General features: G+C 34.5%; 1 protein-coding gene across 1 annotated transcript; it reads left to right on the top strand.

The window, feature by feature from the left end:
* Nucleotides 156–13,714, top strand: LOC109725902 (probable helicase MAGATAMA 3). Its single transcript, XM_020255299.1, has 19 exons — nt 156–417; nt 533–665; nt 1,984–2,120; nt 2,888–3,085; nt 3,835–4,032; nt 4,147–4,182; nt 4,888–4,973; nt 5,123–5,173; nt 5,390–5,498; nt 5,587–5,692; nt 6,642–6,739; nt 7,163–7,273; nt 7,363–7,455; nt 9,341–9,394; nt 10,120–10,178; nt 10,592–10,676; nt 11,464–11,823; nt 12,542–12,664; nt 13,472–13,714. The coding sequence occupies exons 1-19, from the start codon at nt 286–288 to the stop codon at nt 13,697–13,699; spliced, it is 2,397 nt and encodes a 798-aa protein (XP_020110888.1). The 5' UTR covers nt 156–285; the 3' UTR covers nt 13,700–13,714.

Raw genomic sequence — 16,660 nt, 5'->3', positions numbered from 1 at the left:
CCCGGTAACCCGATACACTGGGCCGGCTTTTTTTTTTCTAACGAGAAACAGAAAAAACCGGGCTCGCTGGGCCGGTTCAGGCGGGTTAAGCCGGTTTTGGACCAAGGTCAACTGCTATAGAAGTCGGAGCTCCTCTGAGCCGCCGCACTACTAACTGCAAACTCGGCGGCGACTCCTCCCAGAACGGGAACTCGTCGCCGACTCTTATACAAAAAGGCAAGCGTACATAAGAAACAACATCGGAGAGGGAGAGAGGAGAGAGAGAGAGAGAGAGAGGTGGCGCCCATGGCGTTGGAGACGACGACCCCTTCTCCCTCGCCCTCCTCCTCCCTCTCTTCTTCGTCCTCTTCCTCTCTCAATCGCTTCCACAGGATCGTCCTCAGCTGGGACTACCTCCGCCTCGTCGCTGAATCCAAAGTAACCCTAAACCCTAAACCCTACGTCATCATAAACCTCTGTTTAGGGTTTCAAAAGCCCTAGCCTAATCTCGTTCTCTCTGTCTCTGTCTCTGTCTCTGTCTCTCCATTGTCAGAAGAAGAATGCGCCGGAGGATCTGAAGCCGGTGAAGAACACCTACAAGGACGTCGACGACTACCTCAGAGTCTTCGAACCCCTCCTCTTCGAGGAGGTCAAGGCGCAGATCGTCCAAGGACGAGACGAAGAAGGTTTTTTTTTTTTTCCTTTTTTTAAAAATTATTTTATTGTAGGGTAAATTTCTATTAGCACCTCTTGTGGTTTACTGCAATTTGTGGTTTTGTTCCTGCACAAAGTGGTTATTTGATGATAAATGCTATGTTTTACCATCATAGCTATGTTTTACCATCATAGGCTTTATGAAATGTACCACATTGTTACCTTCCTATAGGCCGTTATTTATGGTGAAACAAAAATAAAACCATAGGATTGCAAAGTGCTCTTTTAAGAGCACATTGTAGGAAAGTGCATATGCACTACACCATAAGGAGGCTAATCTATGTATCACAGACACTTCTATTAGCCTCACGTGTCCATGTTGGACTCGTATCTGACGCGGACACACTATGGACGCACGTTCGATGAGGGTCCATGCTGCATCCCATTAAAATATATTTATAATTTTATTTTAATTTTTTATGCATATATAATGTAAGATGATATGTATTTTGGATTTTTGATGAATGCATTCATTTTTTTTTGGACAATATAAATAAATTATGTATAGTGGAGAATCTCTTTTCTTAAAATATATATACTATCAATGAGAATTTTATTAACTTTCATTTGTATTAGAAATATAACAATATTTTATCAAAATTAATATTTTATATATAATTAATATATATTGCTATATTAATAATATTATATTTTATTAGTGGTGTTCATGTCATGTCCATGTCGTAATTCTTTGGGGGCTGCTGAGTTGCCGTGTTCGAGTCGTGTTGTGTTCTGTATTCTATGTATGTGTTCGTGATGCCTAAGGCCTAGTTAAAGTTTACTCTGATTTTATTACTCTTTATTTGTAATGTTGTCAACGTAAAATATTGATTTGATAGGAGACTGTCCAGCCACAAAAAAAGAAGAAGAAAGAAATATATTCTCAACAGCTTATTTCCGTAGTAGAATTAAAAGCAGTGAAATTAGAGCTTTTGCTTTGGAGGTTCAAAATCTCTTTTCTGCTTTTGGCCGTAGTAGAAACTCCTGACTTCCCATTTGCTGAACGCTTTGCATAGTTTGATCTTATTGCTGAATTAGAAGTAGAAGCAATATCAGGGCCAACAAACCCTTTATATGTCCTTCGCAGGCATGTTCTATATGCTAGACACGTATTGCAAGTGAGGTAAAAGATGGGAATATCCATTGAAATGTAGTACATGGCGTAGATTGCCTCTGATTCCATGTAACTGGAAAAGACATAGAAAATAGTCTTTGTAAGGATGCCAAATTTCTTGTGTTTTTTCGTCCTTTCATTGGTGATTTGATTGTGTTGTTTCTGGGGAATGGTAGATGAAACGGACTGGCAGAAGGGGGCAGTTGCTTCTTATACTGAATCAGATGGGTTTCATAAGGTATCAATGGCTGTTCTCGATGATTTCCGTGAAGAAGTATCTGAGAATGATCTCTTGCTCTTGTCGAAGGAGAAGGTATATATTTGTTTCAACTGTTTCAACTGTTCCTTTCATTCAGATTCTGCATATGTTCAATATCTTTGCCCTTTACTGTTTGAAAGTACTATTTGAGAGAAAGGGAAGTATTGCGTAAGTTCCTGTTGTGTTCTTAACCGCAATCCAATTGTTAGCAAGCTGAAAGCGAAGTTATTCTGCTGTGCCGGGAAGCTAAAATGCTCTTTTAGGTCTAAATGCAGAACCACAAACTTGATACTTCTTCTTCCACTGCCATAAGAAGTTTTTTCAGAGACCTTTTTGAGAAACTGTTAGTGCTTTTTTAGATGGCTGTATTCAAACAAGACTTCAGTTGAAATGCTAGCTGTGCCAAACAGATTTTTAGATTCCCATGTTTTATTACTCTATAAGACTTCTCACTAGTATTAGTATTAATTTCTTATCTTAATGTGTGAAAGACAATTTAATTCTCTTAGTTCCTGTAAATCAAAAACTTCTAGACGTCATACATTCGGCTACCAAAAAAAAAGTGTGGAGCTTTTGCTGTGATAGGAAGCTACAATGAGATTTTGGGCTTGAAATGCAAAAGTTTTAATTTACAGCTTCTACTTTTGATGTAGTGATAAGCTCTTGAGAAGATTCTAATGAAAAAATTGTTAGTGCTTTCTCGGAAAATTCTGCACAAACAACATGTATGCAGAAGCTTCTAGTGAGCCATACATCCCAAAATGCTTATCTTTATGCTGTTATGCAACTTATTTGTTTTTCCTTTTGTCATATTTTTGTAGTTTGAAGAGGGTGCAACGCCGACTGCATATGCTTTTGCATTGGTTGAAAATCGAGGTGGTAGAGAAACTCTTGCACTTCGAACCTTTCTCACAGGTGAGGTGAAGAAACTTCGTAAAGCTGAGCCTGAGCACAGCCCAAGGTTGCTTCGGATGTTCTCTATTTTAAAGACAACAGAGAGCTTCTTGTGGATCCTAAGAGTGAGTATGAGCTGATAATAAGAAATTTGATGTCTCTCTTGGGTAGTGTTTTCTTCAGTTGAAGGCTTAACTAGAATAGGATATTGGTTACATCAAATACTGGGAAGCTTTTTGAAGATTTTACTAATATGCACATTTCATCATGGTAATTTGAATCTATTGAAGAAATTATCTATCATTAAAAAAACCATTTATGTTAAGCAGAGAAAATAAATCAGTGCCACATCATTCCATCTTATATATGTGCCAATTTTATCTGGTGTATGCTCTTCTTCTATCTTTCATTTTTCATTCAGAAAGAGAGAAAAAGAAAGAGAAAGATGAATGATGTAGTGATAGAATAAATATAGTGATCGAATAAATGGACATGATGAATTACCACAACATGCACAGGATATTGAAATGAAAGATAACTCAAATACGACAAGGCTCTACAAGCTTCAATAGATAATGAAATTAAGATGAAAAACAAGAAGACATTAAAGAATTGATAGATTTGTTGTATGGCTGGATGTCCGTTGAGTCATTGTTTTTCTAAAAGGTGGTGCCCATGTTTGGCAATGGTAAACAAGACAAAAGAGGGACTTCTATCAAAGCTATAAAGCAAGTTGGCTACCTTTTGGCTTCAGTATAAGCTGTATTCAATTCAAGAGCAACCTTCTCGATTGTCTATAGAGTAAAAAAGTATAGCTCTCTTTGTACTATGTCAAGATGTAAGTGCTAATTTTCTTTGTCAATCGTTCTTTTAGATTTGCAGCTTATCAACTATAATGCGCGAATACGTGGCACTGCATTCTATCGTTTCTCTTCCTTTCAAGGACATGATATTATCAGCTAGAGAAAATTCAAATGATGTGGATGTTGAAGATCGGACCTGGAATGTGCCTAGACCATTGATGAACCACTTTAAAACCTACCTTAATCCTTCACAATTAGATGCCATACACGTGAGTTCTTTTGTGAAATCAGCAATCTATCGTGGAATTTTTGTATTTATTTCTTTTTTCGTTTTGTTGAATTGAGACTAACTTGTTTCCAATAAATTAATATTTGTGTGGCAGGCAGGTCTTTCACGTAGATCCTTTGTTCTCATTCAGGTTTGGCGCTTTACTTGCTAGTGATGTGTATTTTGTTGCACCAATCATCCAATACTGTATAATAGATAGATGCTTCTTTATTTAATCACTTGGGCACGATTCTCCCCCACCAAAAAAAAAAACCCAACCCCCTCGTTTCTTTTTTTTTTTTTTGCTGTTTCTTAAAAATCAGTAACAAATGGAGAAATGTGATAGAGCCATAGAGGTCTGTTTATTTATTTAAAATCAAAAGATCTCTTTCATTTTCATGTGATTATTGGGCTGCTTGGGACTTATGGGCTGAATGCTCCTAATATACTTTGATCATGTATCATAATTCTTGTGTGAAAGAAGATTTCACTTGCTTATAGTGCTGGAGGAATATTTCGTGTTTTCACTCGCAGATTTCTACAAAAGAAATCCTTAAATTTTCTTCATAGTAGACCATCAAGTATTCTAATTAACATTACACTTACTTTCTGGGAGGAAGTAAACAGTGAAGGTGATGATTTACGTGAAAAACCTTGATTAACAAAAATGGTAGATGGTACACGATGTGTTGGAAACATTACTGAAGAAAGTGGAGGTTGAATAAATTCATCAAGCAATATTTGTATCATGTACTAATGAAAGTCTTCTAAAGCCACCACTTTTTATGTGCCACCACTTTTTATGTGCCATTGATGCTTTTGCTCATTTAGATTCTTTCTTTATGTTTTTTTCTAGGGTCCGCCAGGAACAGGAAAAACACAAACAATTCTGGGACTTCTTAGCGCCGTTCTTCATTCAGCTCCTGCAAGAGTGCAATCTAAGTAATACTACTCACCCTACTTCTATTCAGTGATGTTGATAGGTTGTAGAAAATTACATAATCTTCCTTTTTATATTTTTGAAGAAATCGAAAAAGGAACAACATTTTACATTATGTTTGCAAATTTAATTCACATTTCTTATCATACAGAAGTGGATTACCTGCTGGAAAACATAGAGCAGAACTTCAAATTGAGGACAGGTGTGTAATAACCGGTTTTTTCTTTGGTAGATTATATATACATATATGTATGTATATATATCCCTGCAAGATCTCTCTACTTGCGTATATATATCCCTGTATATCTTTGTTTTATTTAATTTCTTACGTATGTCCTTGTACTTAAAAAAAATGCTTTTCTTTGAAAATTTGTTCTAAAACAAAACCAACTTTCTAATATTACTTTTGATTTGGCAGGTATTCTCAGTGGACTAAAGCATCTCCTTGGCTGGTTGGTGGAAACCCAAGAGATTTTATTATGCCCGTTGATGGTGATGATGGTTTCTTTCCTACTGGAAATGAATTGGTATTTTCAAATAACTATTCGTACATTGCCATATTGAGTATACTATACCTATATGATACCTATGTAACACTTACCCTTTCCTGCTTAGAAACCTGAAGTTATAAGTTCTAACCGGAAATATCGGGTTCATGTGTTGGTCTGTGCCCCATCCAACTCTGCACTTGATGAGATAGTGTTGCGCGTTCTACGAACAGGTAAGAATTTCTCCTTCATGTATAGTTTGAAAACTGGGTTTTGGTTTCGGTCCTTTGCCAAATGAAATGTTTTGATTTCAGCAGTTTCAGTATTCGGTTTGCAATCACCATTAAAAGTTCTTCAAACATTTTGGAAGGACAAAATAAATACTGACAACAGGAATATTCATAGTAAAACTTATTGTCACACCATGTCGATATATTTGAATATATTGTTATCCATCTTAGATAATGTAGAGATTAAAGTACCATAAATTAGCTAATGTTAAAGATTTATAAATTAGTGATGCTAGATCCTATAATCTAATTTCAGCCAACTTAAATCAACATTCTAAAACTAAGCCTTCCTTAGTACCGTTACACCGAAGTTGAAGTTTTTGGGGCCGAATTGGTTCAGTCCATCTAATCTTGTTAGGAAAGTATGAGTTTATCTGTTTCATGTGTGCTTTACTTGTTAGAACCATTGAATAATTTTTTATTATTCTCATGCTTCTTTTAAGTTCTCTTTCATGCCATGACCTTGTCATAGTTTCTACTAATGTTCTTCTCACTAGTGGCAGAATAGAGCCTAGCAGACAAACCTTGTTCTCTTGATGCTTTCTTATTTTCTTTGTAGTCCCATTTGTGATGTAAGATGCCTCTATTCTGAGAACCCTATATACTATTAGTAACAAAAACATATTTCTCCTTTGTCTCTCTAAATTTGTTTACATTATTTTATTTGTCGTCGTGCCCTTGGCCTACCCATTATTTAAGGACTTTTGAGAGGATTTTTATTGGATATTTGGGTTTATCTTTGGCCGATAAAAATTGCAAGTTTTATTTGAGAATTTGTTGCAACTAGGATGTACCTGAAGGGCTGATTGATATAAAGCTTTATGGTTAATTCTTTTTTATTATTTCTCTTACTACCAAAACTATGTTTTATCAAGGCCCTTTCTTGTTTCAGGTATTCATGATGAAAATGACCATGTGTATAACCCAAAAATTGTGCGGATAGGCCTAAAGCCTCACCATTCTGTGCGAGCTGTATCAATGGATTACCTTGTGCGTGTCTGTGCTGGGGCTTTTACGCGTTATCCCCTGAAAATAATATATTCATGTATATATACCTGTAAAATCTGAACTTTTATATATACCCCTTGTATATCCCTGTAAAATCTGAGCTTTTATATGTACCCCTTGAGAGTGCAGTTTCTTACAACAATACATATTTATCTTAGGTTTGAGAGACAACCAATTCATGTGGTAAAATAGTTGATTTTTTCATTGTAAAATTGAAAAAGTTCTTAAAAGGTGGCCTTTTTTCTCTAATTGCTAGGATATATATGTAAGAGATTAGGTTTTTCAAGGGTATATATTAAAAGTCATATGTTCCAGGAATATATAGGTCGATAGATAATTTTGCAAGGGTATATACATAAGTTTTACTTGGACATGCTATAACCTTCTCCTTGATTCTCTCTACAGGTAGAGCAAAAACTTGCTGGTGTGGATCGCTTGGCTGGCAATGTGAAACAAGGATCTGGAGGAGCCTATCGGGAGCGGATCCGTGCTTCGATTCTTGATGAAGCAGCAATTGTATGTTCATGCTTTTCTATTGAAAGGATTGGAGTTATCAAAGTTATTATGACTTCTAACTTGCCCTAATTATTTTACTAACTTTACAGGTTTTTTCAACTCTCAGTTTCAGTGGATCGTCTCTTTTCAGCAGAATGAATCGCGTGTTCGATGTAGTTATAATTGATGAAGCTGCACAAGCTGTAAGTTACAAGTCCATCATGACATTCTTATTAGATAAAGACAAGCAGAGTGTTGACGTCAGCTAAACCAGTGTATTGTTAAATGGGTACTGGACTTTTAGAATTTTGATTTGACTGCCTAACATTTCATTTCTTTTGATTTCAGAGAATTCCATCAAGTTCTGTTAGGACTTGTAGTTTCCGTCAAATTAGTTATAGAATATTCTGTCAGTTAACAAAATATTACAGAATATTCTGTAAAAGAAGTTAAAATATGCCAAGTTCTGACAGAGAGGGAGTTACTCAAATAATTAATGATTGTAAGGTTAAGTAGTAAAGTTAAAACGTTCAGTTATTTGTTTCAAAATATGGTATAGTTCAGGTAAAGTTTGTATGATATTTGCCTTCTAATTATAGAGTACTAGACAAGTATTAGGAGATTTGTATGGTTGCTTTTGTTACTTGAACATCTAATGTTATGCTTGAAATTTCATTCTTTTCTTGAAAAGGTTAATTGAAAAGTTTAATTTACAGTCGGAAAAAGTTTATGGAGACCCCGTAAAAGCCTCAACAATAGGCTATTTTGAAATAGCAACCCAAACTTTGTTTTTTGTTTTTGTTTTTTGATGATACCCCTTTAACTTTTGTGGTTTTGCAAATTGAGTGATATTTTTGAGGAATAGAGTGATTTTTAGCCAGATTGGGGATTTTATGAGATTAATTTGTTGATTTCATCTTATTTGGTGGTTTTAGTCACATTGTAGCAAATATAACTGGAGCAAATAATAGTTACTACTAAGTAGCTAATATAGCCATTGAATACAATTTCAACTTAATAGAATTTTTCTGACTCTAATCGCAAAAGTTAAGGGGATTTCAAGGGAAAAAAACAAGAAAAAAAGAGATTTGGTGTTTTATAGTTGAGGGAGTCTCCAGTCTCATAGATTTTTACCTTTACTATATCTCGAAAACGCCATCAGTTTCTTCTTCTTGGCCTTTTGCTCGTGTGCAAAAACTTGCAAGAGAGCTGGTTCGACTTTCTGAATCCTACGCTTCAATTAAAAGTCTCGGAACTCTAAGCCGGTCTATCACTTGTGCAATACTTGAGTTCTCACAAGTGGTTTTGAGATTCGCTCGAATAAAATAAATTTCAGAATATTCCTGTTTTTTATCTTCAATTCCTCTGTAAGAGGGAATTCACATTCCCTGAGAAAGAAATCTCAAGATGTTCTATCTCTTCTTATTTCCATCTATACAATTATGCAGACTCTTCTATCATTACTTGACTGAACTTAGAATTCAAACTAACCAAATATTTCCTTTTAACCACCTAACAATACCTAATCAAATAGACTCAATTTACAATTGTTTCAGGAGCTTACTCGTACCTTGACTCTCTAGACCCTTCCTGATTTCAACCTGTTGAATGTGTAGAATGTAGAAAAAAAATGTACAAACCTATGCTGTATCAGTGATTCTTAGGAAATATGAATTTGCTAACTTCTTGATCTGCTATTGAATTTCTGGCTCATATAGAAAAGAGGTTGTGATTGCTTTATATGGCTAAATATAATTTTATTATGACACTGTCGTATGATTAGATGATATCACCCACTAAAATCTTACATAGGTTATGTTGTGCCTAAATGGAGGATGGTACTACATATTTTTTATTTTATCTTCTATATATTTTGGTTTGCTAATTTCCCATGCTTGTCTTTATGAAATAATCATTTACATATCTTAGTTGATGCCACTTATTTGACTGTTGCCTTTGTTTTATGACCCATGCTATTCTTATACATTGCTATGTGGGCTATCATGGTAGAAATAAGTACAATATTATCAATGATAACTATTATCACAATGCTTATCTTCTTGCTGTGCTTTGGCTAATTTTTATCAGGTGGAACCGGCAACTCTTGTACCTTTGGTGCATGGATGTAGACAAGTTTTTCTTGTATGTCTCTTGAATAACTTTGATCTTGCATTAATAACTTATGCATCAAATAATTCTATGCACCCTATAGTGTTCCACAATACATATTAAAATTTTGGAAAAGATGTACGGAAAGTACCTGAACTGTAGCAGTACACCTCATTTTGAAATGGCATCCGGAACTTCAGAATTTTTGGTTTACTGCCTAGACTCACAGTTATTTTGTTTTACGTGCCCTCTATTAAAACTTAATTGTATTTTAAACTTTTTTGATGGAATATTCTATCACATAATGGGATATTCTGTTACTTGGTGGAATAGTCTATACATTAAAGTATTAAACTCTTGCAGATTGACGAGTTTTTCTGAAATCGAAATGCTATATTGTTAGCTAGTGAGATCAAAGTATTAAAGTTCAGGTAGCCATTTCCAAGTGTGCTATTAGTTCAGGTAAAGCATATTACCTAATATTTTTTTATTTAATGTTTATGAGTAAAATTACAATTAACTTCTCCCTTTGTGTGTGTGTGTGTTAAGTGGAATACCCACATCATTCTGGCCCTGATTTTGAAAAGAACGAGAGCATATTATACTATATTCCTCTTATTCCCTGTAACTTTCCAGTATATTGATAAATTCTCCATGCATTATTGCATTAATATGCTTTGGTAGCTTGAGCCAGCCACTGTGGTGATTATGTTTTGAAATTACTTACATCTCTATTGTTTTTCTTTTATTTAAATAAGGTAGGTGACCCAGTTCAGTTGCCGGCAACTGTTATTTCTCCAACTGCTGGGAAATTTGGGTATATTTCTTCTCGTTTTTGTTTGTTATTCGGAGACCCTGCATCTAAAGGTCATCTTTGGAAGTAGTCTGCCAGCTTTATTTTTTCTGATCGACACCCTTTGAACTGATACTAAAGTTATTTCAGTCAGTTGAATTTTGTAAAATTAAACAACAGTTCTCTAAATTAAACAGCTTTATCCATGATGGAACTACTGATTACTTTAAAGTTGATGCCCATTGCTAATGGAGCTGTTAATATTACTGGAATCCCTATTTCAGCTGAAGGAAATAACTTGAATCAAAACAAGCAAATGATAGAGTGCAAGTAAGAAAAAGTAAAGTCGGCGGTATCTATTTCGAAATGGCCTATACTCGAGGACTTCTCCATACAGTTTTATCCTTGCTAAAAGTTCTTTCTTTATTTCTTCATAGATATGGAACAAGTTTGTTCAAAAGGTTCCAGGAAGCTGGATTTCCTGTACAGATGCTCAATGTTCAATATCGCATGCATCCGAAGGTCAGACTTCATTACTCTTTTCCATATAAAGGGCCCTTTACAGATATATTTCTGAAAAAATTGTCCTTTACACATATATACCTTTGTCTAGTCTAAATTTTATACATCACCCTTAAATGTACTGTTTCTTACACAAATACCTCTGTTTTGAAGTGGGGCGCAATAGAATTGACAGGGGGAAGTTTGTTTTATTTGGTAAGGTTTAATTAAGTGGAGCACTTCACGAAGTACATGGGTGTATAATATAGGAATTAAGTTTTTGAAGGCCATTCAAGAAAATTAGATTGTGGGGATATATCTGTAAACTTTGTGGGGTTATATATGCAAATATGTCTCAATCATAAACCGACAATGATTGTATCACGGTTAATTACAAATCTGGTCCCTGAAGGTTGATACAGATTTCATTTTAGTCCTCATAGTTTCATTTGTAACAACTGGGGCCCTGAAATTTGTTCAGTTTAACAATTGATCTTTTCTTTAGTCTGCCGACTAAAAAGGTGCTATGTTCGTATGTTAACTTTTATCAAAATTGTAGCTCTGAGGGTGAAAATGAAGTCAGGGTTAAACTTTCGTGACGAACTTGAATTCAAACTTTGTAACTAAAAGTGTAACCTTGAGGATAATATTTAGAGCAGGTTTAAATTTTAGTGACTAGGTTGTTAAATTGCCGACACTGAAGATAATATTGAAACAATAGTCAAACTTCGCAATAGTCAAACTTCGGGGACTAAATTTGTAACTAACCATTTCATATAAATCCGCTAATTGGTGGAGTTCAATGCAGATCAGTATATTCCCCTCAAAAGAATTCTACGGTGGTTCTTTGCAAGATGGAGACTCAGTAGACAGAAAATGCTCGTGGCATGAATACTGCTGCTTTGGTCCTTTCTGTTTTTTCGACATAAAAGGGGCTGAGACTCAGCCATCGGGAAGTGGGTCTTGGGTGAATGAGCAAGAGGTTGAATTTATAGTTGCCTTATACTATAAGTTGGCAACACTTTATCCAGAGCTTCGATCCAGTTCTCTAGTAGCGATTATATCGCCTTATAGGTACCAGGTGAAGCTTCTAAGGGAGCATTTCAGGGCTACTTTTGGGGAGCAGTCTGATCAGGTTGTGGATATTAATACTGTTGATGGATTCCAAGTGAGTACCACATTTCTAATTATCTGTGCTTCCATTTTTGGCCATTTGTATAAAAAGTCCGCCCTGGTTAATTTTGCTACTTTTGTGCAATTATTTGTTTTGTTTTGTACTGTTAGACTAGTCATTTCTTGCATGGACTATGAGGCCTTTAGTTGGAGCTTCAGTAAATACCTTTATCACAAGGTGAATTAGAGGCATTTAGTCCACAGAGAAGTTTTTACGTCAAAGTTGCATAAATACAAAAAGTTTGGTCATAGTTTCAAAATCCAAAGAAAGAAGGATTTTTTTTCCGAAAAATCCTCAAAAGTTCTTATAGGTTAAAAGAGCTTTTTTTGATGCAGTCTTATTAACTAAATAAGGTTTTTTGTGAATGCTGCCTAGCTTAACTCTTTCTCTTTATATTTATGTAATTTCATCTGTTTAAGTGGGGCTTGTAGTGAGGAAATAAGAGAGAATTTAATACAGGTATACATGACTACTGTTTTATACTAAAGCTATCATATTTCCATTGTGTTATCATAATTCTAACGTCAAACCAGTATAAATCAATAGAACTCATCGAATCAGGAAAAAAAAAGGGGAGTGATATGTAATGGCTTATTTAATTAAAAGGAAAAGCTTGAAGTTTATGTGCATACTCTAAAATGTCACGTAGTTGGAGGTACATCCATGCCTGTTCTTCTTATTTTCATATAACCTTATGTTTTTTTGTCGGCAGGGAAGGGAAAAGGAGGTGGTCATCTTTTCATGTGTCAGAGCAAATGAGGGGAAAGGGATTGGATTTGTTTCTGATTTTCGACGTATGAATGTCGGCATCACGAGAGCAAGATCAGCTGTCTTGGTATGCATTCTTTAACAGGAAGTTTCTCATTCTGCTCATGTGCTTTGACTGGTAGCTAGATTTTTAGCTTGAAGAATTTAAGACACGTTTCCCATTTTTCACGTGTCTGTCTTCATTTCTCCTCGAGCTCTTTATGGATGATTTTCTTTAATTTGCATTTAGTTGACAACAGAGAAGCAAAGGTGTAGGAGCGACGTCTTTTTGTTTCTCCAAGACGATGCGTTTGTAAATTGACGAGCAGTAAGAAAACTAAATAGCTTCTGATTTGCAATAAAAAAAAATAAATAGCTTCATCTCTAGGTGCTTTGATGTCTTGATTAAAAAGAAAAAAAAAATTGTGAACATTACCTAACAATGTCAAAAGTACTCGTGAACAATATATTTTTATTCATGCCTTCTTTGTTGTTGTGGGATGATTTGGATCTCGAGGTTCTTCAATCAGCCTTTACTGAATTTAATGCGGATCAAAACCTGCTGCTATTTCTAGAGAGACTTATACCGCAGCCATTGTAACCTTCGCCTTTAAATATTCCAGTGTATGTCAGACAGGGCTAAAAGGAAATAGAAGTCGACTGTTCTTAACGGTCAGGAACTAAAACACAATATATATGAAGGTTTCGGGACTAAAGTGTTTAAGTACAAGGATCAAGTTAAAATTTCGGGGTAGTACAAGGGACTTCCAGTCCCTTTTACCAAATATATATTTATCCGACTCGTTTTCTTTCTCCTGTAGATATCATTGTTAATTCAGTTATTATGAAGCATCAAAACTCACAGTATGCATTGTGAAATTTGCTGATGCTGCAGGTTGTTGGTTCTGCTTCTACTTTGGTCCAAGATGATCACTGGGGCAACCTAGTTAAAAGTGCAAAAGATGATAATTGTTTTTTCGAGGTGTGTTTTCCGTACTTTCTCAAATCTTTTATATTACTTATTAGTGCTTGTTTGGCCCGGCTTCTGGAACATCTTCCCTACTCCAGAATGCAGAAGCTTCCAAAAGTCCGGCGTTCGGAAAAAAAACAAAAAGAAGTTTAGAGCATTTGCTGTGAAGCGAAGCTAGAATTAGCTGTTGTGCTCCAAAATCTAAGTTTCAATTCACAACTTTTGCTTTGCTACACCCTGTGCATATGAATGAATACATCATATATAACACAACAAATAGCCGACTATAGAGGTCTTGAAATAATAATTTTAATTCATTGAATGTAATTTATATAATATTCAAAAGATTTACATATAAAACTCATAAATATTTGACATAAATCTTTTTAATTAAATAATTTTGGGGCTGCTTTTTGCCTGTGTAAATAGATTTTTAACTTTATATATAGTTTTCTCACAAATATTAATTATTATAGGTACTATAGATTTAAAATCTATCACAGTAAACCTTTGTGAAATTAATATATTGAATTATTAAGTATTTAGTATGGTGCATGAGATTCCTTTCTCCTTTGGATTCGCTTCGATTTGTCAAAAATTTTCCAAAAATCTGTTTCTACTATAATATGTCACAAACGAAGTGGTGAGTGGGAGCAAAAAAAGAAGACAAAATATAACTCTTTTTAAATTTACCCTAACTCATCAAGAAAATGGAGTGGAAGACGAGAGACTGCTCATGCCTTCAGATCTGTCCCGTTTGCATCCCTAGGGGTGGGGTTCTCCTATTGGTCTTTTGTAAAACTTGGAAAGCAACAGCGTAGCTAACATGATGCTGAATCACCAAGTTGTTAATAACTCTAAAGTCCTGTTCAGATACATGAATATCTCGTTTGGTATATCCACTTCATTTAAACCTTGTTTAGATATTGAAATAAGTTATCATTGAATAACTTAATCAGCATGAAGTATTTCTTATTTGATATGAGGCAAAAAGTTTGGTTTTTTGCTTTTTAAAAAATCTTGTTATCAATGATCTGATATAATAATATATTTCACCAAGATAATTATCTTATTCTGAAAAATTGACTAGAGAGTAAAATATATTATGCCGTTCTATATGTTTGATTACATTTCTCATCTACCAAATACTACAATTTTGAGTAATTAAATCAAAAGCATAATCGGAATAAGATACTAATGCATCCAAATAGGGTTATAGTAGACAAACAGTATAATAAGATACTTAGAATGAAATATCATATTTAAGTTTCAAGTCATTTTTTTGAAATAAGATAAATCACATCGAAAATAAAGTATACTGTTCTATCAAATTATGAACAACAAGATATTTGAAGAAACAAATAATCAAACTGTTTAATTACAATTGTACTAGAAATAAGTCTCATACTGAAAAAGTTATTTTTGGTTGGATAACTTATTCTGATATCCAAACAGACCTTAAAAGTAAAATAAAACAAATGCTATAGATTTATGCACCAAGTAAATTAAAGGTGGTAATTATTCCAAGAGTAAAGGGTGGTATTATAACAATTATATATGTGGGAAAAAATTCTCCAAATCATTTCTTTTTTTTCCTTTTAAGAAAAATCTCCAAAGCCATTTTGGCAATGTTGGCTAGAAAAGATATTTGTTCTCAAACAAATTAAAATATAATAAAATACTATTAGAGATTATGAAATGAGTGGTTTCCATTGCATTAGGGTGTCTCCAGTGAAAACCAAGCAACAGCAACATCATGAAATTAATAAATTCGTTATCACACACAAACATTGAGAGGGATTGTAAAGTAAACAATAAAATTTGTTTGATAAAATTAAGGCTTCGTTTGAGATTGCGGTGGGGTTGCGGGGAGATTGCATTACGTGCTGTGAGAAACGACGATGGAAAAATATTCTGTTTGTTTCCGTACGAAATATTGCATTCCGCATATTGCGGTTAGTCAATTACGACATATTTTCTACAGTTCCATCGGAGAACGCAGAAGCATATCCCTATATGCTTTTTCTCAACTCCATTCTATCTAATAGCGTTAGATCCACCTCAATATCAAACTAAGCCTAACTCCAATTCTTGTTACTGTGATAACTCAAATTTTTACAAAAGCTAATCATATATTTCTCATCACATGATGAGAAGGGGCAAATTTTTGTTTATCTCCTACTACACTCATCCATCATGAAAAAAAAGAAAAAAAGAAAAAAAAGCAATACTCAACTTATTAAATTAGAAGTTTCCATCTTAGATTTGATAAAATTTTCTAACTTAGAAATAAGAAAAAGAATGTCAAATAAAACAATTTATTTTCTAATGAGCTATCCCCTTAGCAACAAAGAACCTTAACATGTAGCAAAAGTGCTAGCTTTTGCGTTTACTTTCCATATTAGCAAATTTCAACAGAGCTAGCAAATAGAAAAGTTTAGTGCATCTGCTACAGCGGGAATCAACATAAGGAGATCTTGAAGTCCGAATATAGAAAGAAGTGTTGGATGTGGCCCATGTGATTTATTCAAGGCGATCTATAAAAATACAGTTGATCTATTTAAGTCGATTTATAAAGATACGGTAGGTCTAACGGTTAGGATGTATTTGGACACGTTTTTGATGGATGGACGTGATTTAACATCTTTACATTATATAAATATATAACATACGGGAATCCTGATCTAACTCTAATCCAATTTTCTGTGACGGCTTTATCTCCGGAGATAAGGGAATTAGATTCGAAACGTCTCGTTTTCTTACAAATCGCGAATGAGGACAAACCACGAGCAAAAATCGCACCTACTAATCGGGTACAGAAATCGAAATCGTGGTGTTCTAATAAAGTTTCAACAAGAAGCTCCCTACATATACGGTGCTTCTATTTCTGCTGCAGATAAGAGTACATATAGCTCGGTTTAAAAGATTTTAACATGAATAACATTTCATTAAACAGTATTTAGTACAACAACCTTGGTAATTGATCAGCAAGGTCTTATCTCTTATCTATTCCCTTGAATTTGTATGGTGCGTGATGGAGAAATGTGAGGAGCCAAAGCAATGAAAGCAACATCCAACAACACTCAATAAACACAGCAGTACTGCCTCTTAACT

The sequence above is a fragment of the Ananas comosus genome, linkage group 20, assembly GCF_001540865.1.
Source record: "Ananas comosus cultivar F153 linkage group 20, ASM154086v1, whole genome shotgun sequence".
NCBI lineage: Eukaryota > Viridiplantae > Streptophyta > Magnoliopsida > Poales > Bromeliaceae > Ananas > Ananas comosus.
Note: the sequence above shows the minus strand (reverse complement) of the source record. Positions and strands in the feature narration are given on the sequence as shown.